At 39.8% G+C, this 26,663-nt stretch overlaps 1 protein-coding gene across 3 annotated transcripts in view; it reads left to right on the top strand.

Moving 5' to 3' along the window:
* OCA2 (OCA2 melanosomal transmembrane protein) overlaps positions 1-26,663 on the top strand; it is a 409,422-nt gene that overhangs the window by 64,694 nt on the left and 318,065 nt on the right. For 2 of the 3 annotated variants that reach the window (XM_041751149.1, XM_041751147.1), the window contains exons 3-4: positions 14,069-14,167; positions 18,458-18,646. In XM_041751149.1, the coding sequence (XP_041607083.1) occupies positions 14,069-14,167; positions 18,458-18,646 (288 nt within the window). The remainder of the gene's footprint in view (positions 1-14,068; positions 14,168-18,457; positions 18,647-26,663) is intronic. The other variant, XM_041751148.1, reaches the window with a different exon arrangement.

The following is a 26,663-nucleotide window of genomic DNA, read 5'->3' as shown; positions in this document are numbered from 1 at the left end:
CCCTTTCTCCACATCCTCTCCAACATTTGTTGTTTCCAGTCTTGTTCATTTTCCCCATTCTTACTGGTGTGAGGTGGTATCTCATTGTGGTTTTGATTTGTATTTCCCTGATGGCAAGTGATGCAGAGCATTTTCTCATGTGCTTGTTGGCCATGTGTATTCCTTCTTTGGTGAAATATCTGTTCATGTCTTTTACCCATTACATGATTGGATTGTTTGTTTCTTTGCTGTTGAGTTTAATAAGTTCTTTATACATCTTGGATCTAGCTCTTTATCTGATAGGTCATTTGCAAATATCTTCCCCCATTATGTAGGTTGTCTTTTAGTTTTGTTGACTGTTTCTTTTGCTGTGCAGAAGCTTCTTATCTTGAGGAAGTCCCAATAGTTCATTTTTGCTTTTGTTTCCCTTGCCTTCATAGGCGATGTAGCTTGCAAGAAGTTGCTGTCCCCACATTCAAAAAGGCTGTTGCCGGTGTTCCCCTCTGGGATTTTGATGGATTCTTAACTCACATTTAGATCTTTCATCCATTTTGAGTTTATCTTTATGTCTGGTGTAAAAGAGTGGTCCAGTTTCATTCTTCTGCACATGCCTCTCCAATTTTCCCAGCACCATTTTTGAAGAGACTGTCATTTTTCCAGTGGATAGTCTTTCCTCCTTTTGTCGAATATTAGTTGACCATAGAGTTGAGGGGCCATTTCTGGGTTCTCTATTCTGTTCCATTGATCTCTGTGTCTGTTTTTGTGCCAGTACCACACTGTCTTGATGACCACAGCTTTGTAGTACAACCTGAAATCTGGCATTGGATGCCCCCAGTTATGGTTTTCTTTTTTAATATTCTCCTGGCTATTCAGGGTGGTTTCTGATTCCACACAAATCTTAAGATGATTTGTTCCATCTCTCTGAAGAAAGTCCATGGTATTTTGATAGAGATTTCATTAAATCTGTGAATTGCCCTGGGTAACATTGACATTTTCACAATATCAATTCTTCCAATCCATGAGCATGGAATATTTTTCCATCTCTTTGTGTCTTCCTCAGTGTCTTTCAGAAGTGTTCTATAGTTTTTAGGGGATAGATCCTTTACCTCTTTGGTTAGGTTTCTTCCTAGGTATCTTATGCTTTTGGGTGCAATTGTAAATGGGATTGACTCCTTAATTTCTCTTTCTTCAGTCTCATTGTTAGTGTATAGAAATGCTACTGATTTCTGGGCATTGATTTTGTATCCTGCCACTCTGCCGAATTGCTGTATGAGTTCTAGCAATCTTGGGGTGGAGTCTTTTGGGTTTTCTACGTACAGTATCATGTCACCTGCAAAGAGGGAGAGTTTGACTTCTTCTTTGCCAATTTGAATGCCTTTTATTTCTTTTTGTTGCCTGATTGCTGAGGCTAGGACTTCTAATACTGTGTTGAATAGCAGTGATGAGAGTGGACATCCCTGTCATGTTCCTGATGCTAGGGGAAATGCTCCCAGTGTTTCCCCATTGAGAATGATCTTTGCTGTGGGTTTTTTGTAGATGGCTTTTAGGATGCTGAGGAATGTTCCCTCTATCCCTACACTCTGAAGAGTTTTGATCAAGCATGATGCTGTATTTTGTCAAATGCTTTCTCTGCATGTATTGATAGGATCATATGGTTCTTGTTTTTTCTCTTGTTGATATGATCAATCAGATTGATTTCTATTTGTTTTCAAAGATTTTATTCATTTTTTCATGGGAGACACAGAGAGAGAGAGAGTGGCAGAGACACAGGCAGAGGTAGAAGCAGGCCCCATGCAGGGAGCCGGATGCGGGATTCGTTCCCGGGTCTCCAGGATCACGCCCCGGGCCGAAGGCAGGCGCTAAACCGCTGAGCCACCCAGGGATCCCCAGATTGATTTCTTTACGAGTGTTGAACCAGCCTTGCATCCCAGGGATAAATCCCACTTGGTCACGGTGAATAATCTTCTTAATGTACTCTTGGATCCTATTGGCTAGTATCTTGTTGAGAATATTTGCATTTTTGTTCATCAGAGATATTGGTCTGTAATTCTCCTTTTTGGTGGGGTCTTTGTCTGATTTTGGAATTGAGGTGATGCTGGCCTCATGGAATGAGTTTGGAAGTATTCCATCTCTTTCTATCTTTCAAAACAGCTTAAGCAGAATAGGTATGGTTTCTTCTTTAAACGTTTGATAGAATTCCCCTGGGAAGCTCTCTGGCCCTGAACTTTTGTGTCTTGGCTGGTTTTTGATGACTGCTTCAATTTCCTCCCTATTTACTGGCCTGTTCAGGTTTTCTATTTCTTACAGTTCCAGTTTTGGTAGTTTGTGGTTTTCCAGAAATGTGTCCATTTCTTCTAGATTGCCTAATTTATTAGCGTATAGCTGCTCATAATAAGTTTTTAAAACCGTTTGTGTTTCCCTGGTCTTGGTGGTGATATCTCCTTTCTCATTCATTATTTTATTAATTTGAGTCTTTTCTCTCTGCTTTTTAATAAGGCTGGCTAATGGTTTATTTATCTTATTAGTTCTTTCAAAGAACCAACTCCTGGTTTTGTTAATCTGTTCTACAGTTCTTCTGGTCTCTATTTCATTGAGTTCTGCTCGAATCTTTATTAACTCTCTTCTTCTGCTGGGTGTAGGATCTATTTGCTGTTTTTTCTCCAGCTCCGTTAGGCACAAGGTTAGCTTTTGTATTTGTGTTCTTTCCAGTTTTTGGATGGATGCTTGTATTGCGATGTATTTCCCCCTTCAGGACTGCTTTTGTTGTATCCCAAAGATTTTGAATGGTTGTGTCTTCATTCTCAGTAGTTTCCATGAATCTTTTTAATTCTTCCTTAATTTCCTGGTTGACCCTTTCATCTTTTAGCAGGATGGTCCTTAACCTCCACGTTTTGAAATCCTTCCAAACTTCTTCTTGTGATTTAGTTCTAGTTTCAAACCATTATGGTCTGAAAATATGCAGGCGGCGATCCCATTCTCTTGGTATCGGTTAAAACCTGATTTGTGAGTCAGTATGTGGTCTGTTCTGGAGAAAGTTCCACGTGTACTTGAGAAAAATGTGTATTCAGTTGCGTTTGGATGTAAAGTTCTGTAAATATCTGTGAAATCCATCTGATCCAGTGTATCATTTAAAGTTCTTGTTTCTTTGGAGATATTGTGCTTAGAATATCTATTGATTATATAAAGTGGTGTGTTCAAGTCACCAAGTATAAGTGTATTATTATCTAAGTATGTCTTTACTTTGGTTATTAATTGATTGATATACTTGGCAGCTCCCACATTTGGGCATAAATATTCATGATTGTTAGGCCCTCTTGTTGGATAGATCCTTTAAGTATGATATAGTGTCCCTCTTCTTGTCTTACTAGTCTTTGGTATAAACTTTAATTTTTCTGATTTAAGAATGGCTACCCCTGCTTTCTTTTGAGGACCATTTGAATGGTAAATGGTTTTCCAACCTTTCATTTTCAGGCTGTAGGTGTCCTTAAGTCTAAAATGCATCTCTTGTAGACAGCAAATAGATGGATCTTGCTTTTTTATCCAGTTTGAAACCCTGTGCCTTTTGATGGGGTCATTAAGCCCATTCATGGTCAGAGTTACTATTGAAAGATATGAGTTTAGTGTCATCATGATACCTATTCAGTCCCTGTTTTTGTGGATTGTTTCTTTGGACTTTCTCTTTCTTTTACAGAGTCCACCTTAATATTTCTTGCAGAGCTGGTTTGGTGGTTACATACTCTCAGTTTCCACCTATCTTGGAAGCTCTTTATCTCTCCTTCTATTCCGAATGAGAGCCTTGCTGGATAAAGTATTCTTGGCTGCATGTTCTTCTCATTTAGGACCTGAATATATCCTGCCAGCCCTTTCTGGCCTGCCAGGTCTCTGTGGAGAAGTCTGCTGGTAACCTAATATTTCTCCCCATAAAGGTTAGAGATCTCTTGTCTCTTGCTGCTTTAAGGATCTTCTCTTTATCTTTGTAATTTGCAAGTTTCACTATTAAATGTCAAGTTGTTGAAAGCTTTTTATTGATTTTATGGGGGGATCTCTCTATCTTTTGGATCTGAATGCCTGATTCCTTCCGAAGTTAAGGAAGTTCTCAGCTATGATTTGTTCAAATACAGTTTCTGGTCCTCTGTCTCTTTCAGGGCTCTCTGGAACCCCAATTAAACGTAGATTTTTTCCTTCTGACACTGTCATTTATTTCCCTTAACCTATCCTCATCATCTTTTAAGTGTTTTTCTCTTTTTTCCTCAGCTTCCTTCCTTGCCATTAACTTGTCTTCTATGTCACTCACTCGTTCTTCTACCTTGTTAACCCTCGTTGTTAGGACCTCCAGTTTGGATTGCATCTCATTTAATTGATTTTTAATCTCAGATGGTTAGATCTAAATTCTGCAGTCATGAAGTCTCTTGAATCCTTTATGCTTTTTTCCAGGGCCACAAGTAGCTTTATAAATGTGCTTCTGAATTGGCTTTCTGACATTGAATTGTAATCCAAATTTTGTAAGTCTGTGGGAGAGAGGACTGTTTCTGATTCTTTGTTTTGTGGTGTGTTCTTTCTAGTCATTTTACTCAGTGCAGAGTGGCTAAGAACGAGTTGTATTAGACAAAGGAAGAAAAAGAAAAAACAAAAACAAGGAGGGGTATCCTTTGGTTATATATACTGTAAATCTCTCGAGTTCCCCTGGAGCTTTCCAGCGCTGGTCTGCCAAGAACTTGGCTCTTCCCCTGTCCTTCCAGCTGGTCTTCTGGGGGAGGAGCCTGCTGTGCTGATTCTCAGGTGTGTGCACCTAGGGGAGCTGTCCAGCATCCTAGCTTAGTGGGAGCTGTTTATCCTGTGAGGCCCCTGCTCAGTCCCAGGTACAAGGTGACACCAGGAGGAACAACAGTGGTGGCAGCCAGCTCTGCAATTCTGGAGTCAGCTCCCACAGTAACTACCACAGCTCCCAGTTCGCAGGGGCCTGGATGCTCCGTGGGCGGGGGCGCCGATCTGCACAGCTCCTTGCTGTCCTGTGTCCTCCTGGCCTCCGCCTATCCCGGGGGCGCCCCAGATCTTGGGCTGTGTCCCCCCCGCCCTGGGCTCCGGGGCCTGCACCGCTGGAATCGCGCTCTCCGAGCCGCACAGCCCCCTCCGCGGAGCCGCCGCCCGAGCCCCTCCGAGCTGCTCCGGGTCCCGCCGTGCGCGCTGCAGCCCTTTAGGGAGCTCAGCGCACTCTCCCCGGGGTGCAGGTGCCTGTTAGTGTCCCAGGGAGCCCGAGGACATCCCCGCCCTCCTGGGGTCCTGCTCCAACTCCCTGCGAGCCCCTTTCCTCCCGGGAAGATTGGTGCAGCTCCTGCTTCTCTGGGACGGGGCTCTCCTGTCCTGGGGACACTCGCCCCAGCCTCAGCCCGGCTCCTCGCGGGGCCCCTCCCCCTTGGATGCCTTTTGTTTGTTTATTTCTTTTCCCCCCTCTTCCTACCTTGATAGAAGCGCGAACTCTTCTCACTGTAGCATTCCAGCTGGTCTCTCTTTAAATCTCAGGCTGAATTCGCAGGTTTTCAGGATGATTTGAAGGTCATCTAGGTAAGTTGGTGGGGACAGGTGACTTGGGGACCCTACTCTTCTGCCATCTTGCCCCGCCTCCCCAACATCATTTGTTGAAGAGACTGTCTTTTTCTATTGGGTATTCTTTCCTGCTTTGTTGAAGATGAGTCGACCGTAGAGTTAACTACCAGTTTCTGGCTTCTCTATACCAGTTGCATTGATCTCTGTGTGTGTGTTTGTGCCAGTACCACACTGTCTTCACGATTACAGCTGTGCAGTAGAACTTGAAGTCTGGAATTGTGATGCCACCAGCTTTGGTTTTCTTTTTTCAACATTCCTTAGGGGAAATAATTCAGATTGGATCTTAAATACATCTGATTGTCTTTACATTTAAGTAAATCCTAAAATTGTTCTGGTAAATCTCAGTAAAAAAGACTTCCCCAAGACTTTGGGTATACTGTTAGCCTTTTTTGTGTGGTTAGTAATATCCATTCATATTTAATAATTCTTGTGTTAATTATACATCTTCTGGTAAAAATTTTAAACAGTATCTAGAAATTCTTTTATATTGAGTCACACCATCTATAACAAAACTAGTTGTTTAAACAAAGGTTAACATGAACTCCCACATCTTTTTTCAGTTGAGGGTTATTTCCAAGATTAGTGGAGTATAAATAATTAAGATTTTGTAATGTTGGTAAACAGAAAGTAAAATGACGATTTATTTGTAAATAATGAATTTTTAAAATTCCTTTTTTTCTACTACAGCATAATGCACAGGACCTCTTGGTTTGGTGATTCATTTGAGACTTAAGTGGTCTTGTAATACCTGTTTTATCCTTCTGCTTGCTTGATTTTAAAGGCTTTGAAAAATAAATGTTTCTTCATTTCCTAGACCAACCAGGAATGATAAGTGGAAATAATCAATTATTTGAAAATATTATGAGATGCATATTTTAAATATATTATGAAAATGTGTTATTTTCATCCTGTATTTCAAGGTTTCAGTACAGCTTTCCTTCCATGTTATTATTCTTGAATTCCTATTTTCTACCTGATCATCTCCATGCTATTTCTTTTCTGTGCATAACTTCCCTTCTATTAAAGTTGATAAGTTCATTCTTCTTTTAAAATAGTATACAATATTTTATATAGACAAAATAATATGTATAATATCAGTAAGTTATTTTTTAAATTTAAATTCAATTAGCCAACATATAGTACATCATTAGTTTCAGATGTAGAGTTCAGTAATTCATTAGTTGCATATAACACCCAGTGCTCATCACATCATGTGCCCTTCTTAATGCCCATCACCCAGTTACCCCATCCACCACCTACCTCCTCTCCAGCAACCCTCAGTTTGTTTCTGAGCATTAAGAGTCTCTTGTAATCTTCTCTGATTTCTTTCCATTCCATTTCCCCTTCCTTCCCTATGATCTTCTGTGCGATTTCTTATATTCCACCTGTAAGTGAATAGCAGTAAATTATGACATTTAATTTTCATAAACTAATTGACACCTCTTTTGCCCTATCCTTTTGCTTCCTAATATGAAGAATACTTTCTGAAATTGTGTATTTATAATTTCTGTGTGTGTGTGTTTGTGTAAATATACCTCTCTATTTATTCTATCTAAAACCATGTAAATGGATCCTAAAAAATGATTATTTAGTGTTGCTTGTTTTTGAGCTTTATAGAAATTATATCATGTATGTATTCTTCCATGAATTCTTTTCTTCAGTCACCATTATGTTTCCAACACTTACCCATCCATATTGCGTTGGTTAGCTGTAGTTCATCCAGTTTCACTGCTGTGTAAAATTTCATTTGTGTGAATATACCATTGCATGTTGATTTTGTGTCCTTCAACTTTGCTGAGTTTGATTTTATTAGTTCTAGGTTTCTAGTTCTAGTTTTATTAGATGACCATGTGGGTTTTTTCCTTTATTCTGGTAATGTGGTGTGTTTCATCAATTGATCTTCATATTTTGAACCATCCTTGAATTCCAGGAATAAATTCCATTGGTAATAATGTATAATCCTTTTTATATACTGCTAAATTGACTTGATAGTATTTTGTTGAGGATTTTTTGTATTAGTGTTCATCAGGAATATTGGTCTGTAGTTTTCTGCTCTTGTAGTGTCTTTGGTATTAAGGTAATGCTGACCTCACTGAATGAATGTCCCCTTCTCTTCGGTTTTTTAGAAGAGTTTGAGGAGGTAAAGTTAATTCTTCTTTAAACATTTGGTAGAGTGCTTCAGCTAAGCAATCTGGTTTAGGGCTTTTTTGTTTTGTTTTGTTTTTGGGAGTTTTAATTACTGATTCAATTTCCTTCATAACTGCAGGTCTATTCAGATTTTCTTTTTCTTCATTACCAGTGTTGGTAGGTTGTGTTTAGCTTGGAATTTGCCCATTTTATCTAGGATATCCAATTTGTTAGCATATAGTCATCCATAGTATACTCTTGTAACCTTTTTTATTTCTGTAAAATTGGTAGAAATGTTCCTTCTTTCATTTTTGATTTTGGTAATTTGAGTTTCTCTCTTTGCTTAGTCAATCTATCTAAAGGTGTGTCAATTTTATTGATCTTTGTAAAGAACCAAATTTTGGTTTCCTTGATTTTTCTCTATGGTTTTTCTCATCTCTATTTTATTAGTCACTTCTGTAATCTTTATTTTCTTACTTCTGTTGGCTTTTGAGTTTAGTTTATTCCTCTTTTTCTAGTTTGTTAAGGTGTAAAGTTAGGTTGTTGATTTTAGATCTTTCATTGTTTATTTTTATTTATTTTTTTTGATCTTTCATTGTTTAAATGTAAATACTTACAGCTATAAATTTCCCTTTTACTACTCCTTTTGATTCATCCCATACATTTTGGTATGTTGTATTTTCATTGTCATTTGTCTCAGGGCATTTGTCTCAAACTGTATTGGTTTGCTAGGGCTGTCATAACAAAATAGCACAGACAGGGCACTTTAAACAACAGAAATTTATTTCCTCATAGTCCTGGAGGCTATAAGTCTAAGATCAAGGTGCTGGCAGGGTTAGTTACCTCTAATGCTTCTTGGCTTGCAGATGGCTGCCATCCTACTGCTCCTTCACATTGTCATTGCACATGAGTCTTTGGTGTCTCTTTGTATGTCAAATTTCCTCTTTTAATAAGGACACCAGTCAAATTGGATTAGAATCCACCGTAATGGCCTCATTTAACTTAATCCTGTATTTAAAGATATTTCCAAATACAGTCATATTATAAGGTACTGGGGGTTAGAGCTTCAACATATGAGGGGATTTTTTTGTTTCTGTTTTTGTTTTTTTGATGGTGGGGGACACAATTCAGCTCACAGCAAATATTTTCTAATTTCTCTTATTTCTCCTTTGACCCATTGGTTGACTGTTTTGTTTAAATTCACATATTTGTGAGTTTTTCATTTTCCCTTTTATTATTGATTTCTAGTTAATTCCATTGTGATTGGAAAAGATATGTTGTATGATTTCAGTCTTAGAAAATTCATTAAAATTTGTTTTATGGCATAGCATATGTCTATCCTAGAGAATGTTACATATGTATTTGAGAGAAATGTGTAATTTTGCTGCTGTTGGGTAGATTGTTCTGTGTAGGTCTTTTAGGACCACTTGGTTTGTAGTGTTGTGTAAGGGCTCTAGTTCCATATCTTTTGTTTGATTTCTAACCATTATTGAGAGTGGGGCATTGAAATCTCTAGCCATAATTGTAGAACTATCTACTCCTGTAATTATGTCAGTGTCTGCCTCATGTCTTTTCGAGCTCTGACGTTTGGTGCATAATTGTTATTGGTAGCATATAGTTGAATGATGTTTTTTTTTGGTTTTGTTTTGTATCTGTTTTAGTCCCTCTGCTTTTTAATTGATGAGTTTAGCATATTTATACTTAAGGTTATCATTCCTACAAAAAGAATTACTTTTGGTGTTTTGTTTTATGTTTTCTATATGTCTTATAGCTTTTTGTCCCTCATTTCCTTCATTACTGCCTTCCTCTTCTACTACCTTTCTTTATGTTTAGTTAAATTTTTGTAGTGACATGTTTTGATTCCCTTCTCATTTTTTTGGTGTATGTTTTATTATATTTTCTTTGTGTTTACCATGACAATTAGGTATGACATTCTAAAGTTATAACAACCTAATTTGAAGTGATACCAACTTAACTTCAATTGCATAAAAAATCTCTACTTCTATATAGTTCTGCCCCTTTTTATTATTGATATCAAAATTACATTTTTGTACATCGTGTATCTATTAACATAGATTTATAATTATTTCTATGCATTTATTTTTTAAATCGTGCAGAAAATAACTAGTAGGGGTGTTAGGCTAAAGAAATGGGAAAGAGCCCTCATGTTTTCTACTTCTTCAGTCACAACTGATTACAGACATAGCCTCTGAGCAGCCTGGGCTATAGACTCTCTTTTTTTTTTTTTTTTGCAGTTAATTAAACTTAAAAGCCTAGCCATGCTTGGACAGAGCAAACACAGACTCTCTGAAGTTCTGACTATATTTCGGTGAGGAATTAGAGTCTCCTTCCAACTCTCCAAAAAAAAAGGTCACATGAGTAGGTGGCAGCTTCCCTGCTTGCTTTCCTTCCTCAGATTTGCTTTCTGTCAATGGACACACTTGGCTGTTTTCTGTGTGAGCACTTTTGGGGCAAACCCAGCTTTTCCCAGCCTGCTAGTTTGCTTTTTTCCTTCTGGAAAAGTAGCTTCAACAGTTAATACAGTATGAGAACAGGAAGAAACAAGAGTCAGAGCGAGAGAGGGAGGGAGAGAGGAAGGAAATGGCAGCATTTTGCACTCCTTGTCATTGGCTCTACATTCCCTGCCAAGCAGTGCTGTCTTCTGTGGCTGCATTAATTGTGTCTACATGATACAGGGCTTGAGAAAGACTGAGAGCCAACCTCTTCCTCTACCACTGTAACCAAACCACTACCTCTCCAATGTGTCCTTTGCAGTAGTTATTGCCTCTTGTCTGGCGTTTAGAAATGTGAATCTTCTCAGAAGTTTTAATATATTTGATATTCCATATTTTTAACAGTCTTAGATACTTTAAAAAATGACGTAAGTAACATAGGACTACAAGGCATTTGGATCAAGAAGGAACTAGGGTGTCTGAGCTAAGAAAACTGTTATTGACAGGGGGGAGGGCTGGTAGGTATTGCCAACACACTGTATCTATCTTGCAGGTTGGCGTAGATGGGTCTTATTTACAATCATGGCAATAAGGTTTCTTGACAATGGTGGGCCTGAATCAATTCTAGCTGTTTGAAATTTACTGCTTAAGAATCTAAAATGTGGCTAATACCCAGGGCTTTAGGGACAGGGATTTTTTTTCTCTTCCATAACTGAAAGGTATAGTAAGGCTTTCTGTGGTCCATAAGCACCAAGACACTTCTTGCCCAGGGACTCCATTTCTAGGAATCTGTCCTAAGGAATTTTTGGAGGCACACAACTTATCTATTAGGACTCTCATAATGTTTGTTACTTATATTAATAAAAAAGAGAAATTCCTTAAATTTCTAACAACAGATGGATGGTTGAGCCTAATGTGGTGATCCATGTAATGGACTATGATGCCAACATGTAAATCACATTGTAGAAGAATATTTAATAACACAGAAATGCTTATGACATATCTAAATTAAACAATTAGAGGATGAAGCAATTGAATATGTCTGGACATGTGTATATTTGAAGCTGACTTTAGAAATATTCATTTATATGTAGAAAAAAAGACTGAAAGGAAGTTCTTTATTTTTTAAAGTATAATATTAGTTTCAGGTGTTCAATATAGTGATTTAACACTTCCACATAACACCTGGTGCTCATCACAATGAATACCTCACCACCTAATCCTTGTCACCCATTTAACCTATCCCCTACCCGCCTCCCCTCTGGTAACCATCAGTTTACTCTCTATAGTTAAGAATCTTTAAATCTTAACAGGTGGTATCAGTTACAGAATTATATACAACCATTGTATCTATTATCCTCTTCTGTCGTTTCCAATTATTGAAATAAGTATTGCCCACTTATAAGTTTAGAGGCATATATGAATTTTGCACATGTATACACAGAGTTATTGAGACACCAGGGAAAACAGATACTGTTTAATTTTGTGAATTTTGAAAGCACCTGGGCTTAGATGTGAAGTCAGAGAAATGTCAATGAGATTTCTTTTTTAGAAGGATAAAAGGTTAGGAATAATATAGATCTCATCAATATTATCTACGTTAATTAAGTCAGAAAGAAAAATGACTGGAATATGTTTCTTGTGCAATCCTGAATCTTCTCTATGTGCAGTTTGTGAGTTATCTGTCTTCCAGAACAGCAGGTCAGGGATCTTGTAAAGTACCAGGAATGTTACTTCTCTTCTAAGCTTCTCTTCTTTGCAAAAAAGAAATGGACTTGGAGCAATGGAAAATAATGTCTGGACAGTATTAAATTAAATTAAAATTTGGAATAGGTTGAAGTTTCTGTGAAATTTCCTGGCAAAATTTATTTTATTTTTGGGTTTTTAGAATTATAAATTTTACAATGCTTAGAAACTACTCTCTGTACACTTAACTACGATTATAAAATACTATGCATACACAAAGTGCAGTAGAAACGTTAGTGAAATCAGCCAGATATGCCCATCTCAGAGAAAATAAAATGTACTTTTGTCTTTCCCCATTTCCTGTTTTCCTCCTTCGTGGGCATAAGGTGAATTCTCAGATTGCACAATGTGGTGCTGCTGTGAGCTGTGCTGAGAGCCTGTGGATAGTACTTTGTAAGGAGCAATAGCATCTCTACTGTCTTGGACGTTCTCTGGTCTTCAGAGGGTCAGTGGTGATTCTGAGCACATTTTTGATCTAATAGTTTAGAAAACTGTTTCATTGAGTCAAAAAGACACCTCATGCAAATAAGCTATGATTACTGGGATTTAACTAAGTCATTAAGTACTTAAGGATAAAACAAGATGGAAATAACATGGCAGCCATTCATAAGAGGCTTGCAGTATAATAGAAATAATTGAATTGAATTGAAGCCAAGCTATGGTTATTTACATCTCCTAATTTTGTGTGACTCACTTTAGTGAGTCTTCCCTTTTAATCCACATTATACAGATGAGAAAATGGAAGCTCAGGGTGGCTAAATAATGTGAGTGAGGTCACCTCTCCCATACAAACCATCTCAGGGAGTAACAGAAAACAGTGGATATTAGTTGTCTTATTGAGACATTTATCTAAATATGCCTGAGGCCCTTCTTCATTTACAATTATCAGACATGGAAAATTTAAATTCCCAACTAATTGTTTAAGCCAGTTTGAACAGCTAAAGTGCACTAATTATTAAGTCCCTCAAGTGGAATTTATCTTTTACCACTATGCTCTCATCTATGTGAGTTAGGGCATATATTCTATACTTGTTTCTACTGTTCTTCTCCCTGGCTATTAAATCTCCTGAGAACAGAGTCTTTACTCCTCTGTGTTCCCCATTAAAAGTACCCAAGGCTGCCCAGAGGTGGCACTCCGAGAACACTTGCTGGCTCAAGACAGACTCCCTTCCTGGCTTCAGTACGGAGTGGTGGGTATTGTTGGATGCAGCTCAGAACCCTAGTTTCATTTGTCCATGAGACCAGAGTCCTGTTGTCTGTCACAGGTGTGTACTTGAATGAGGAGAAAGGGGTGGAAATATTTTTTTTTCCTTTCTCTGCATTTATGATCTCAAGTACTATTATTCCCCCAGGTGAGTGTTTCATGGCACCCTCAGCAGCTCTTCGTGGCCTGGGCTCCTTTAGGAAAGGCAATGTCCTTGTGTATAAAATGACATGTTCCAAGTAATTAGGAATGAAAATGATTTCAGCAGCTTTTTGTGAAAATCTGGTTGCATTTAAACATTATTATGTGTCCTCGAATGATGTGAAGATATATGCTTGTGGGCTCTCTTGTGCCTGTGCAATCATTTCCATCTTGTGAAAAGCTCCTGATTTGGATAAGTTTATGGTGGCCTTTCCTCTAGTGCAGACCAGCACAGTGGAAGGGGGTCCCCACACAGTGTGAACCTTTGCTTTGCTTCCCTTGTGGCTTCCATTCCCCTGAGATACCCCTCCTTGCCATTTTATCATTTCACTTTGACCCCATGGATCCTGACTTCTGCTGGTTGGTCTTTGATAAGAAGCCAGGAGGATATCTTAAATGTGTGGTATTTAAATACCGTGATCTTAGAAAGTAGACTTTTTAGAGTATAGAAAGGTTCATCAGACTCTGAATGGTTTTCTTCATGAAAGTTCTGCATGGAATGGCAAAGGTGGCTGGAATCTACTGTTAATGCTAAACAAAGCCTAAAAGTATCAGTCCTACAGCATCTGGTCTCATATATGAGTTTCTGCTTTGCATTGCCAACATGGTTTATGCTGGAGAGGAGAGTTGTTTTTAATTGTATCTCCTTAAACTCCAGCTTTTTACAATTCAAATATAACTTATGTTCTTGGACATAGCCGGACCCCCACCATTTTTGTGTTGGTAATCACTTTACTTTCACTGTGTCTTTCAGGTCTCACTCTTCTTTACTTCCGTTCTTCAACTCCAGGTCAAAAGACCTCTACTTTACAGAAAATACCCCTTTGCTGAGAAGTTCCTCAAAAGAGAAAGGGTGAGTTTTCCCATCCCCTTCTTATAAAATTAAGAAATCTCTGGGCATTGCCCTTGACACTTATGCTGGAGAACTTCTTCCTGAGATACAAATTTTTGCCTGACATGTTTGGTCTCTGCAAAATTCTTGTCAACTCAGTGTGGTATGTATTCATGATTCTAGTAGTTGTAGTCTGTGGCTTATGAGTTTCCAAATAACATTGAGCATATCCCTGCAATGATTAAGTAACACGTGTACATTCATGCATGTACACAGCTCTGATGAGCTGTGTTACCAGGCCAGGGCTTCTCAACAAGGGGTGAGGAAAGCACAGTCCAGAGATCTTTTTTGCTGTCCCAGCTGGGCAAGGGGTACTATCTATTGGCATTTAAGGGTAAAGGCCAGAGATGCTGCTTAACATCCTGCAAAGCACCGGAAACATCCCCACAACAAAGAATGATTTGGCTCAAATGTCATTAGTGATGAGGTTGAAAACGTATGATTTAAGAGGAACCTCCACTTCCTGCAAGTTTGAGGGTCCCTTTGGGGACAAACAGGATGATTCTGGAATCTCTGAGCAGAGCTGATCTGGAGGATAACTCTGTCTCCTAGGATGAAGGGCCCTGGCCCAGATATCCACTCTCATTTCTTTTTCCTTTTGCAGACAGACTTCCAGAAACCTGAACCACCTGCTTAGTGTCTCCTGCCTCCTCACACATCACAAACTTGGGGCATTGTCATGGCACATGTCATTTCCTGCTGTCTGACCCTGAGCACCTGCATCAGCAGGAAGGCTACTGTGTAACCTGCACTCACCTCCCTCCTATCCTTTTAGGAGCTGCCCACCCTTTTTCCAGGCTTGTCTGTAACCATGGGGGTGGGGCTTCATACTTTCTAGAGTGTATCAGAATTCTTTGAGGTATTTGTATGCCATGTGGATTCCTAGCCTCACTTGCCAAAGACTCACCCTCATTTAGATAACGTGTAGGAATGTGGACTTATCACCTCCCAGTGCAGGGACAAGCTGGCTCCCTCCAGGAGATTCCTGATGACAAGTTGTCTTCCTGCAAAAGTTCCCACTGAGCCCTTTGACTAGACTAACTTCCTCCCCTTCTGGCTCTCCAGAGCAATCTCACTCAACTTCAAAAGAGCTCAAATGTCACTTCCCTTGTGAAACATTGGTGTCCCCCTCACAATTCCCTCAAGAATCCATGCTTTTTCTGTGCTCTCAAATACCATATTCATGTCCATACTTCAGAACATGCCCTATGTTCCATAGCCTGCCTCTTCTTCATCTCACATCCCAGTGTCCATTACAGCCCCTACATCCAGGAGGATTACTTATTTTTTTCTCCATCTCTACTATAAGTAAATAACTTCAAAAACAAACACTTCAAATATCAGTTCCTTTAATGTTTTCCTTTGAATTACTTGGTAAACCATTAAGGTTATTTTAGAACTCATGTTTCATTGAAAAGCACATGTGTAGGCATTTGTCCTGGGGATGTGGAGCGTAGAAACATTCCCTGGGATTCTAAGCTGAACCTCATGTTGAAAACCACTATAGAGGAACAGAACATGGGTCAGGTTTGCTTATAGAATGTTTTCCTCTTTTCAAGATTTTTTTTTAAGATTTTATTTATTTATTTATTTATTTATTTATTTATTTATTTACTTATTTATTTATTTATTGGCAGAGTCACAGGCAGAGGGAGAAGCAGGCTCCATGCAGGGAGCCTGACATGGGACTCGATCCCAGGTCTCCAGGATCACACCCCTGGGCTACAGGTGGCGCTAAACCGCTGTGCCACCGGGGGTGCCCTCTTTTCAAGATGTTGAGGGCAGGAATGTGCAGCCTATGATACAAGGGTCAGAACATGCTGTGCATCTGCACTGACCAGCATAGTTGCTACTTGTCACAGGTATTATTCAAAGCTAAATTAATTAAAATGAAATACAATTTAAAATTCAGTTCTTCAGTTACACACTTCAAGTTGCCAGTGATCATGTGTGACCACCATACTGGATAGGACAGGGAACATGTCCATCATCACAGTAAATTCTATTGCACAGCAGTGTTCTAGATACACTGGCATTAGCTTTCTTCTTGCCACTTCTATTTTTTTTTAATAATAAATTTATTTTTATTGGTGTTCAATTTGCCAACATACAGAATAACACCTAGTGCTCATCCCGTCAAGTGCCCCCCTCAGTGCCCGTCACCCATTCACCCCCACCCCCCGCCCTCCTCCCCTTCCACCACCCCCAGTTCATTTCCCAGAGTTAGGAGTCTTTATGTTCTGTCTCCCTTTCTGATATTTCCCACACATTTCTTCTCCCTTCCCTTCTATTCCCTTTCACTATGATTTATATTCCCCAAATGAATGAGAACTTACAATGTTTGTCCTTCTCCGATTGACTTACTTCACTCAGCATAATACCCTCCAGTTCCATCCACGTTGAAGCAAATGGTGGGTATTTGTCATTTCTAATGGCTGAGTAATATTCCATTGTATACATAAACCACATCTTCTTTATCCATTCGTCTTTCGATGGACACCGAGGCTCCTTCCACAGTTTGGCTATTGTGGACATTGCTGCTAGAAACATCGGGGTGCAGGTGTCCCGGCGTTTCATTGCATCTGTATCTTTCGGGTAAATCCCCAGCAGTGGAATTGCTGGGTCGTAGGGCAGGTCTATTTTTAACTCTTTGAGGAAGCTCCACACAGTTTTCCAGAGTGGCTGCACCAGTTCAGCCACCAACAGTGTAAGAGGGTTCCCTTTTCTCCCTTCTTGCCACTTCTAAAAGAAGTTTCCTTGGTTCCAGTTTTAGTTATAGTTATACTTGTTCACCAGCTGAGGGGGTTGTAATATTATTATTCACACATGTAATATTATTCACATATTATTATTATTTCCTGGTCACAAAACTCTTTATTTTCAGTATTAATCAGTTTGTAGCACTGTCAGCATCATTTGTTATTGTTACATATTAGTTTGACACAGGCTAATTTGCATCTTTGGGCTTCTCTTTTTGAGTAAGACTATTTTTTTTCTTGTTGTAAACCAGTTTGAAAGCAATTATGGGTGTTCAGGAGAATCACAATGCCCTCTTGAGCTAGCTGGGCTTTTTTTTTAAAATAAATTATTTTTTTATTGGTGTTCAATTTACCATCATACAGAATAACACCCAGTGCTCATCCCTTCAAGTGCCCCCCTCAGTGCCCGTCACCCATTCACCCCCACCCCCCGCCCTCCTCCCCTTCCACCACCCCTAGTTCGTTTCCCAGAGTTAGGAGTCTTTATGTTCTGTCTCCCTTTTTTTTTTTTTTTCTGTCTCCCTTTCTGATATTTCCCACACATTTCTTCTCCCTTCCCTTCTATTCCCTTTCACTATGATTTATATTCCCCAAATGAATGAGAACTTACAATGTTTGTCCTTCTCTGATTGACTTACTTCACTCAGCATAATACCCTCCAGTTCCATCCACGTTGAAGCAAATGGTGGGTATTTGTCATTTCTAATGGCTTAGTAATATTCCATTGTATACATAAACCACATCTTCTTTATCTATTCATCTGAGCTAGCTGGGCTTGATTATTTTCTAAAATCATGGCCTGTTATGTCAGTAGTGTGATCCAAATATTTCAAGTAATACATGAAAATTTTGGGCTTTAGTGCAACCTCACTAGAGTCAAGTGCATCTGAACTGATGAGGTTGTTCAAAAGGCCAGAGATTTAACTTTTAAGAAAAGTTTGTGATTCCTTTTGAATCATCTTTCTAGACAGAGGTTCAATTCTTGGACAGCACTAGTCCAGCTCTGATGTTCTCCACTCCTGCTCATGATCGTGTATAGTCTGGGTGGAAAATCCAGCCTATAGCTGGATAGCTCTGTTACAGAAAGAACTACATAGAGGAGGAAAGGCCTGCATCACTTATTCTGCTTCAGGACAAGTGTAACAACTAGGTACTGAATACTCCAACACAAGCAAAGAGAAAGCAAATACTGAAATGAGGTGGAGTTGGTCTGGGCCAGAAATAGCTTTATTGGGAAGTTCCAAACTCAGAACATGCTGATGTTTCTTGAGTGTCCACAAATCATATGTGTGACCTCAAATGATTTTCTTTAAGCTAGGTGTTCTGTGATGTCCAGAAAGATCCATTTCCACCAGTTTCACAGCAGTAGAATGTCTGTGCTCCTTTTAAAAACCAGAATTGATTCCACATTTCATACTTACCACTGAAATGAAATCTTATTTGGAGATGCTACTATTTCTGTGAAAATAACCTAACAAACCTTGCTTTCCAGGTCATGGTGCATGCCTATTTGCCATCCAGAGTTCATCACTGCTGAAGAATCCTGGGGAAACAGCTCAGCTGAGTGGGAGGGAGGATCCCTGCTGAGCAAAGACTTGGCTGGTTCCTTTGGATCTTCCTCCCAAGAGAAGTGGGAGCTTCTGGATAATGCTTGCATCAGATTCCGTCTTTTGAAGCTGAGGTAGGAAGACTTGGGGTGCTAGCACTGGCACAGGGTGATGGTTGCCCAAAGCATTCTGCTTGCCTGGGACGGGGCGAGGCGGCATCTCACCCTCATTACATCTTCCCAACCAACAGACTGAAGGTGAAGAAGAGGGTTTTTGCATTTGGCCAGGCTGCACTTTTCTTGGAAGGTTATCTAACCTTTTCTCCCGGCCCTAGAAGATATGTAAGGTGGCACTGCTAATCAGCATGGAGGCTGTATAAGGCTATAGGAGAGCCCAATTACAGACCTAAATGACTAACATCCTACACTCCTTCTTGTTTGTGTTGCGGGGGTCTTCATGGCATGACTTTGGTTTGCATATAGAATCAGTTCACTTCAGGAGTCCCTGTGGTGTTTTAGAAGCTGATTACTCCTTGCAGTTGGCAAGTTGTTAGAAAGGGTTGGTTTTAGCACCAGGACACATTCTTCCAGAAGCTGCGTTGTCAGGCCTGGTGTGAGCTGGGACCCTGAGGCTGTGCATCTGTGAGGAAGGAGGTTGGAGGTTGTGGTGGTGGAAAGGCTCTGCTTGCACATGTGGAGGAGGGCTTAGCGTGTATGTGGGAAAGCTGAGGGCATTATGTCAGACCATGTGAGCTGGCCAGTCAGAGCACTTCTCTTCCTGCATTGTCTGCTGGGCTTCCACATTTATTTAAAGGAAAGGTTCTTTTGAGAGTGACTTGTTTGAAAGTGGCATCTCTAGGGACAGAATAAAGCTTGAGAACCAGGACCACCAGGTCCTCATTCCAGATATTCTCTGAGGTAGCTGTGGGACCAGCAGAGCCAGACACATCTGTGCAACTGTTTCCTTGTCACATTGTTTCCCTCACTATACAGCTTTGCATGGGCTTCTACTAAGATGATCTGTAGGAAAGCTCATGGATAGGTGAGAAGACACTCTGTAGCTCTCAGATAATTGTGTTATTATTTGTCTACATCAGGAGACCTGTCTTTTCTGAAGCTGTTTGAAGGCCTGATTAGAAATGTACCTAATTGCATGCCCAAAGTTCACCTGTTTATATGCAGAGAGGCCCACTCTCAAATGTTCCGTTGATCTTTCTAGCAATCTTGAGAGGTAGATGGAGGAAGGAACTTCAGGGAGGATAGTATTTTGCCTGAGGTAATGCAATTTATAAGCTGAGGCGGGTAGGCAGGGATGTGACTCCCATAGCCCCACCTGTACTTGACTATGGAGATGTTTCCCAACATGATTCCCAGCCATGTGTTGCTTTTTCATGATTACTGGTCTCAGCTGCCTGCATAGATGTGACAAATATTTGGCCACAAAATGTGCTATAAAATTATGTAAATTGTGTGAAAGTGTGTGAATTCGGTTCTGGCTCCATGGACCATCATGATGGTAAGCCCTGACACTGCTAACACCCTCCTCAACTGGTTGGTTCACAGCTCCAGAGGATGACATTCTTCAACTGTCCTACACCATGGGAAAATTAAACCAAGTAAATTTGAGACATTACCTTCTGTAGTTGCTTTATCTTCTAGGATTCATGGAATAGTTGCATTGAGCTTGCCACTGAACTAAAAGACTTAATGTCATTCTTTTTAAAAGGTCTAAAATGTACCGTGTATGATCATTGAGGAAACTTGTAAAACATATTTTCGGTTGTCAGCTCTGCTGTATATGTCAGCAGAAAAAAATTTTGTATTTGGAATAGTTAAATTAATGATTCTTGCTTTAAAAAAGAAGTATTTTGATTCCCATTTGTTTATTACTTTTTTTAGTATAATGACACAGTGTTACATTAATTTCAGATATACAACACAGTGTTTCAACAAATGTATGTTATGCTATCTTCAGGTGTCGCTACCATCTGTCACCATGCAATGCTCTTAAAATACCACTGACTAGGGCAACACTGGGTGGCTCAGCGGTTTGGCGCCGCCTTTGGTCCAGGGAGAGATCCTGGAGACCCGGGATCGAGTCCCATGTTGGGCTCCATTCATGGAGCCTGCTTCTCCCTCTGCCTGTGTCTCTGCCTCTCTCTCTCTCTCTCTGTGTCTCTAATAAATAAATAAATTTAAAAAATACCACTGACTATATTCCCTATGCTGTGTCTTTTATTCCTAGTGTTTTGTTTGTTATATAACTAGAAGACTCTATCTCTCACTCCCCTTCACCCATTTTTCCCATCCTTCTACTCCCTCCCATCTGGCAACGGTTAGTTTATTCTTGTATTTATAGGTTTGAGTCAGCTTTTGTTTATTTATTCATTTGTTTTGGTGTTTTTTAGATTTCATATATGAGTGAAATCAAATGGTATTTTTCTTTCTTTGACTTATTTCACTTAGTATACTACCTTTTAAGTCCATCCATGTTGCTACAGATGGCAAAATCTTATCGTTTTTATAGCTGAGTAATACTCCATTATATGTAAATGTAAATATAAACACATGTATACAGACACAGACAGACATACACACATGCACCACATCTTCTTTATCCATTCGTCTGTTGATGGACACTTGGGCTGCTTCCATATCTTGGCTATTGTAAATAATGCTTCAATAAACATAAGGGTGCAATATCTTTTTGAATTGATGCTTTTATTTTCTTTTGGTAAATACCCAGTAGTGGAATTATTGGGTCATATGCTATTTTTATTTTTAATCTCTTGGGGGAATCTCCATACTGTTTTACATAATGGCTGCACTAATTTACATTTCCACCATTAAGGCATGAAGGTTCGGTTTTTCCATATCCTTAACAACACTTTTTATTTCTTGTCTTTTTGATTCTAGCGATCCTGATGGGTGGTACATCATTGTAGTTTTGATTTGTATTTTTCTGATGATGAGTAATGTTGGCCATCTGTATGTCCTCTTTGGAAAAATATCTGTTTTTTTTTCTTTGTATATTTTTTTATTGGAGTTCGATTTGCGAACATATAGCATAATACCCAGTGCTCATCCCGTCAAGTGCCCCCTCAGTGCACATCACCCAGTCACCCCAACACCCTGCCCACCTCCCTTTCCACCACCCCTTGTTCGTTCCCCAGAGTTAGGTGTTTCTCACGTTCTGTCACCCTCACTGATATTTCCCACTCATTGCCTCTCCTTTCTCTTTAATCCCTTTCATTATTTTTTATATTCCCCAAATGAATGAGACCATATAATGTTTGTTCTCCGATTGACTTACTTCATTCAGCATAATACCCTCCAGTTTCATCCAGGTTGAAGCAAATGGTGGGTATTCGTCATTTCTAATGGCTGAGTAATATTCCATTGTATACAACCACATCTTCTTTATCCATTTATCTTTCAGTGGACACCGAGGCTTCTTTCACAGTTTGGCTATTGCGGACATTGCTGCTATAGACATTGGGGTGCAGGTGTCTCAGGGTTTCACTGCATCTGTATGTTTGGGGTAAATACCCAGCAGTGCAATTGCTGGGTCGTAGGGCAGGTCTATTTTTAACTCTTTGAGGAACTTCCACACAGTTTTGCAGAGTGGCTGCACCAGTTCACATTCCCACCAACAGTGCAGGAGGGTTCCCTTTTCTCTGCATCCTCTCCAACATTTGTTGTTTCCTGCCTTGTTAGTTTTCCCCATTCTCACTGGTGTGAGGTGGTATGTCATTGTGGTTTTGATTTGTATTTCCCTGATGGCAAGTGATGCGGAGCATTTTCTCATGTGCTTGTTGGCCATGTGTATTCCTTCTTTGGTGAAATTTCTGTTCATGTCTTTTGCCCATTTCATGATTGGATTGTTTGTTTCTTTGCTGTTGCGTTTAACAGGTTCTTTATAGAACTTGGATACAGTTCTATATGTGATATGTCACTGGATACAAAATCAATGCACTAAAATCAGTGGCATTTCTATACACTAACAATGCACTAAAATCAGTGGCATTTCTGATATGTCATTTGCAAATATCTTCCCCCATTCTGTAGGTCATCTTTTAGTTTTGTTGACTGTTTCTTTTGCTTTGCAGAAGCTTTTATCTTGATGAAGTCCCAATGATTCATTTTGCTTTTGTTTCCCTTGCCTTGATAGATGTATCTAGCAAGGGGTTGCTGTGGCCAAGTTCAACAAGGGTGTTGCCTGTGTTCTCCTCTAGGATTTTGGTGGAATCTTGTCTCACATTTAGATCTTTCATCCATTTTGAGTTTATCTTTGTGTATGATGTAAGAGAATGGTCCAGTTTCTTTTTTTTTTTTATGGTCCAGTTTCATTCTTCTGCATGTGGATGTCCAATTTTCCCAGCACCATTTTTTGAAGAGACTGTCCTTTTTCCAGTGGATAGTCTTTCCTGCTTTGTCGAACATTAGTTGACCATAGAGTTGAGGGTCCACTTCTGGAATCTCTATTCTGTTCCATTGATCTCTGTGTCTGTTTTTGTGCCAGTACCACACTGTCTTGATGACCACAGCTTTGTAGTACAACCTGAAATCTGGCATTGTGATGCCCCCAGCTATGGTTTTCTTTTTTAAAATTCCCCTGGCTATTCGGGGTCTTTTCTGATTCCACACAAACCTTAAAATGATTTGTTCCAACTCTCTGAAGAAAGTCCATGGTATTTTGATAAGGAGTGCATTAAATGTGTAAATTGCCCTGGGTAACATTGACATTTTCACAATATTAATTCCTCCAATCCATGAGCATGGAATCTTTTCCCATCTCTTTGTATCTTCCTCAATTTCCTTCAAAAGTGTTCTATAGTTTTTAGGGGATAGATCCTTTTTACCTCTTTGGTTAGGTTTATTCCTAGGTATCTTATGCTTTTGGTGCAATTGTAAATGCATTTACTCCTTATTTTCTCTTTCTTCAGTCTCATTGTTAGTGTATAGAAATGCCACTGATTTTAGTGCATTGATTTTGTATCCTGCCACACTGCTGAATTGCAGTGTGAATTCTGAATTGCAGTATGAGTTCTAGCAATCTTGGGATGGAGTCTTTTGGATTTTCTAAGTACAGTATCATGTCATCTGCAAAGAGGGAGAGTTTGACTTCCATGCTGATTAGAATGCCTTTTATTTCTTTTCGTTTCCTGATTGCTGAGGCTAGGACTTCTAGTACTATGTTGAATAGCAGTGGTGAGAGTGGACATCCTCATCGTGTTCCTGATCCTAGGAGAAAGGCTCCCAGTGCTTCCCCAGTGAGAATGATATTTGCTGTGGGCTCTTCATAGATGGCTTTTAAGATGCTGAGGAATGTTCCCTCTATCTCTACACTCTGAAGAGTTTTGATCAGAAATGGATGCTGTTTTTTGTCAAATGCTTTCTCTGCATCTATTGAGAAGATCATATGGTTCTTGTTTTTTCTCTTGTTGATGTGATTTATCATGTTGATTACTTTACGAGTGTTGAACCAGCCTTGCATCTGGGGGATAAATCCCACTTGATCATGGTGAATGAACTTCTTAATGTACTGTAGGATCCTATTGGCTAGTATCTTGTTGAGAATTTTTGCATCTGTGTTCATCAGGGATATTGGTCTGTAATTCTCCTTTTTGGTGGGGTCTTTGTCTGGTTTTGGAATTAAGGTGATGCTGGCCTCATAGAACGAGTTTGGAAGTATTCCATCCCTTTCTATCTTTCAAAACAGCTTTAGTAGAATAGGTATGGTTTCTTCTTTAAATGTTTGCTAAAGGTCCCCTGGGAAGCTATCTGGCCCTGGGCTTTTTGTTTTGGGAGGTTATTGATGACTGCTTCAATTTCCTCCCTGGTTATTGGCCTGTTCAGGTTTTCTATTTCTTCCTGTTCCAGTTTTGGTAGTTTGGGTTTTCTAGAAATGCGTCCATTTCTTCTAGATTGCCTAATTTATTGGCATATAGCTGCTCGTAATATGTTTTTAAAATCGTTTGTATTTCCTTGATATTGGTTGTGATCTCTCCTTCTTCATTTGTGATTTTATTAATTTGAGTCTTTTCTCTTTTGTTTTTAATAAGGCTGGCTAACGGTTTATCTTATTAATTCTTTCAAAGAACCAACTCCTGTTTTTTTTAATCTGTTCTACAGTTCTTCTGGTCTCTGTTTCATTGAGTTCTGCTTGAATCTTTATTAACTCTCTTCTGCTTGGTGTAGGTTTTATTTGCTGTTCATTCTCCAGTTCCTTTAGGTGTGAGGTTAGCTTGTGTATTTGTTTTTTCCAATTTTTTGAGGGATTCTTGTGTTGCAATGTATTTCTGTCTCAGGACTGCTTTTGCTGTAGCCCAAGATATTGAACAGTTATATCTTCATTTTCATTAGTTTCCATGACTCTTTTTAATTCTTCTCTAATTTCCTGGTTGACCCTTTCATCTTTTAGCAGGATGGTCTTTAACCTCCACATGTTTGAGTCTCTTCCAAATTTTTTCTTGTGCATGACTTCAAGTTTCAAAGCATTATGGTCTGAAAATATGCAGGGGACAATCCCAATCTTTTGGTATCGCTTGAGACCTCATTTGTGACCCAGTATGTGGCCTATTCTGGAGAAAGTTCCATGTGCACTTGAGAAGAATGTGTATTCAGTTGTGTTTGGATATAAAGTTCTGTAAATGTCTGTGAAATCCATCTGATCCAGTGTATTATTTTAAAGCTCTTGTTTCTTTGGAGATGTTGTGCTTTGATCTGTCATTTGCAGAAAGTGCCGTGTTGAAGCCTCCCAGTTAGTGTATTATCTAAGTATGTCTTTACTTTGGTTATTAATTGATTGATATATTTGGCAGCTCCCACATTAGGGGCATAAATATTCATGATTTTAGGTCCTCTTGTTGGATAGATCCTTTTGGTATGATATAGTATCCCCCTTCATCTCTTACTACAGTCTTTGTGATAAACTTAATTTATCTCATATGAGGATGGCTACCCCTGCTTTTCTTGAGGACCATTTGAATGTTAAATGGTTCTGCAACCTTTTATTTTCAGGCTGTAAGTGTCCTTAGGTCTAAAATGAGTCTCTTGTAGACAGCAAATAGATGGATCTTGCTTTTTTATCCAGTCTGAAACCCTGCGTCCTTTGATGGGATCATTTAGCCCATTCATGTTGAGAGTAACTATTGCAAGATATGAATTTAGTGTCATCATAATACTATTCAGTCCCTGTTTTTGTGGATTATTTCTTTGGGCTTCCTTTTCCTTTCACAGAGTCTCCCTTGCAGAGCTGGTTTGGTGGTCACATATTCTTTCAGTTTCTGCCTATCTTGGAAGCTCCTTATCTCTCCTTCTATTCTGAATGAGAGCCTTGCTGGATAGAGTATTCTTGGTAGCATGTTCTTCTCACTTAGGACCCTGAATATATCCTGCCAGCCCTTTCTGGCCTGCCAGGTCTCTGTGGATAGATCTGCTGTTAATATAATATTTCTCCCCATATAACTTGGATCTCCTGTTTCTTGCTGCTTTAAGGATTTTCTCTTTATTTTTGTAATTTGCAAGTTTCGCTATTAAATGTTGAGGTGTTGAATGGTTTTTATTGATTTTAGCTAGGGACCTCTCTATCTCGTGGATCTGAATGGCTGTTTCCCTCCCCAAATTAGGGAAGTTCTCAGCTATGATTTGTTCAAATATGCTTTCTGGTCCTCTGTCCCTTTTGGCACCCTCTGGAACCCCAATTATACATAGATTTTTCCTTCTGAGGCTGTCATTTATTTCCCTTAACCTATCCTCATGATCTATTAATTGTTTGTCTCTTTTTTCCTCAGCTTCCTTCCTTGCTATCAACGTGTCTTGCAGGAGTCAGCTCCTGCAGTGACTCCCACAGTCTCCCAGTCGCACTGGCCTGGGTGCTCCCGGGGGTTGCGGGTGCTGATCTGCGCAGCTCGGGGGTGCCTGGCGGCAGGAGCGTCCTCGCTGTCCTGTGCCCTCCCCGCCCCCGCCTGTCCCGGGGGGGAGCGCAGGGTCCTGGGCTGTGTCCCGGGGCTCTGGGCTCCTGGGCCTGTGCTGCTGCAATCGCGCTCCCGGGCGCGGCTCCCGAAGCCAGCGGGGACCAGCCCCCTCCGCCCCAGCCGCCGCAGGAGCTTCCCGAGGCCCCGCCAGGCGCGCTGCAGCCCTTCGCCGA

Source organism: Vulpes lagopus, chromosome 4 (assembly GCF_018345385.1).
Source record: "Vulpes lagopus strain Blue_001 chromosome 4, ASM1834538v1, whole genome shotgun sequence".
Classification (NCBI taxonomy): domain Eukaryota; kingdom Metazoa; phylum Chordata; class Mammalia; order Carnivora; family Canidae; genus Vulpes; species Vulpes lagopus.
Note: the sequence above shows the minus strand (reverse complement) of the source record. Positions and strands in the feature narration are given on the sequence as shown.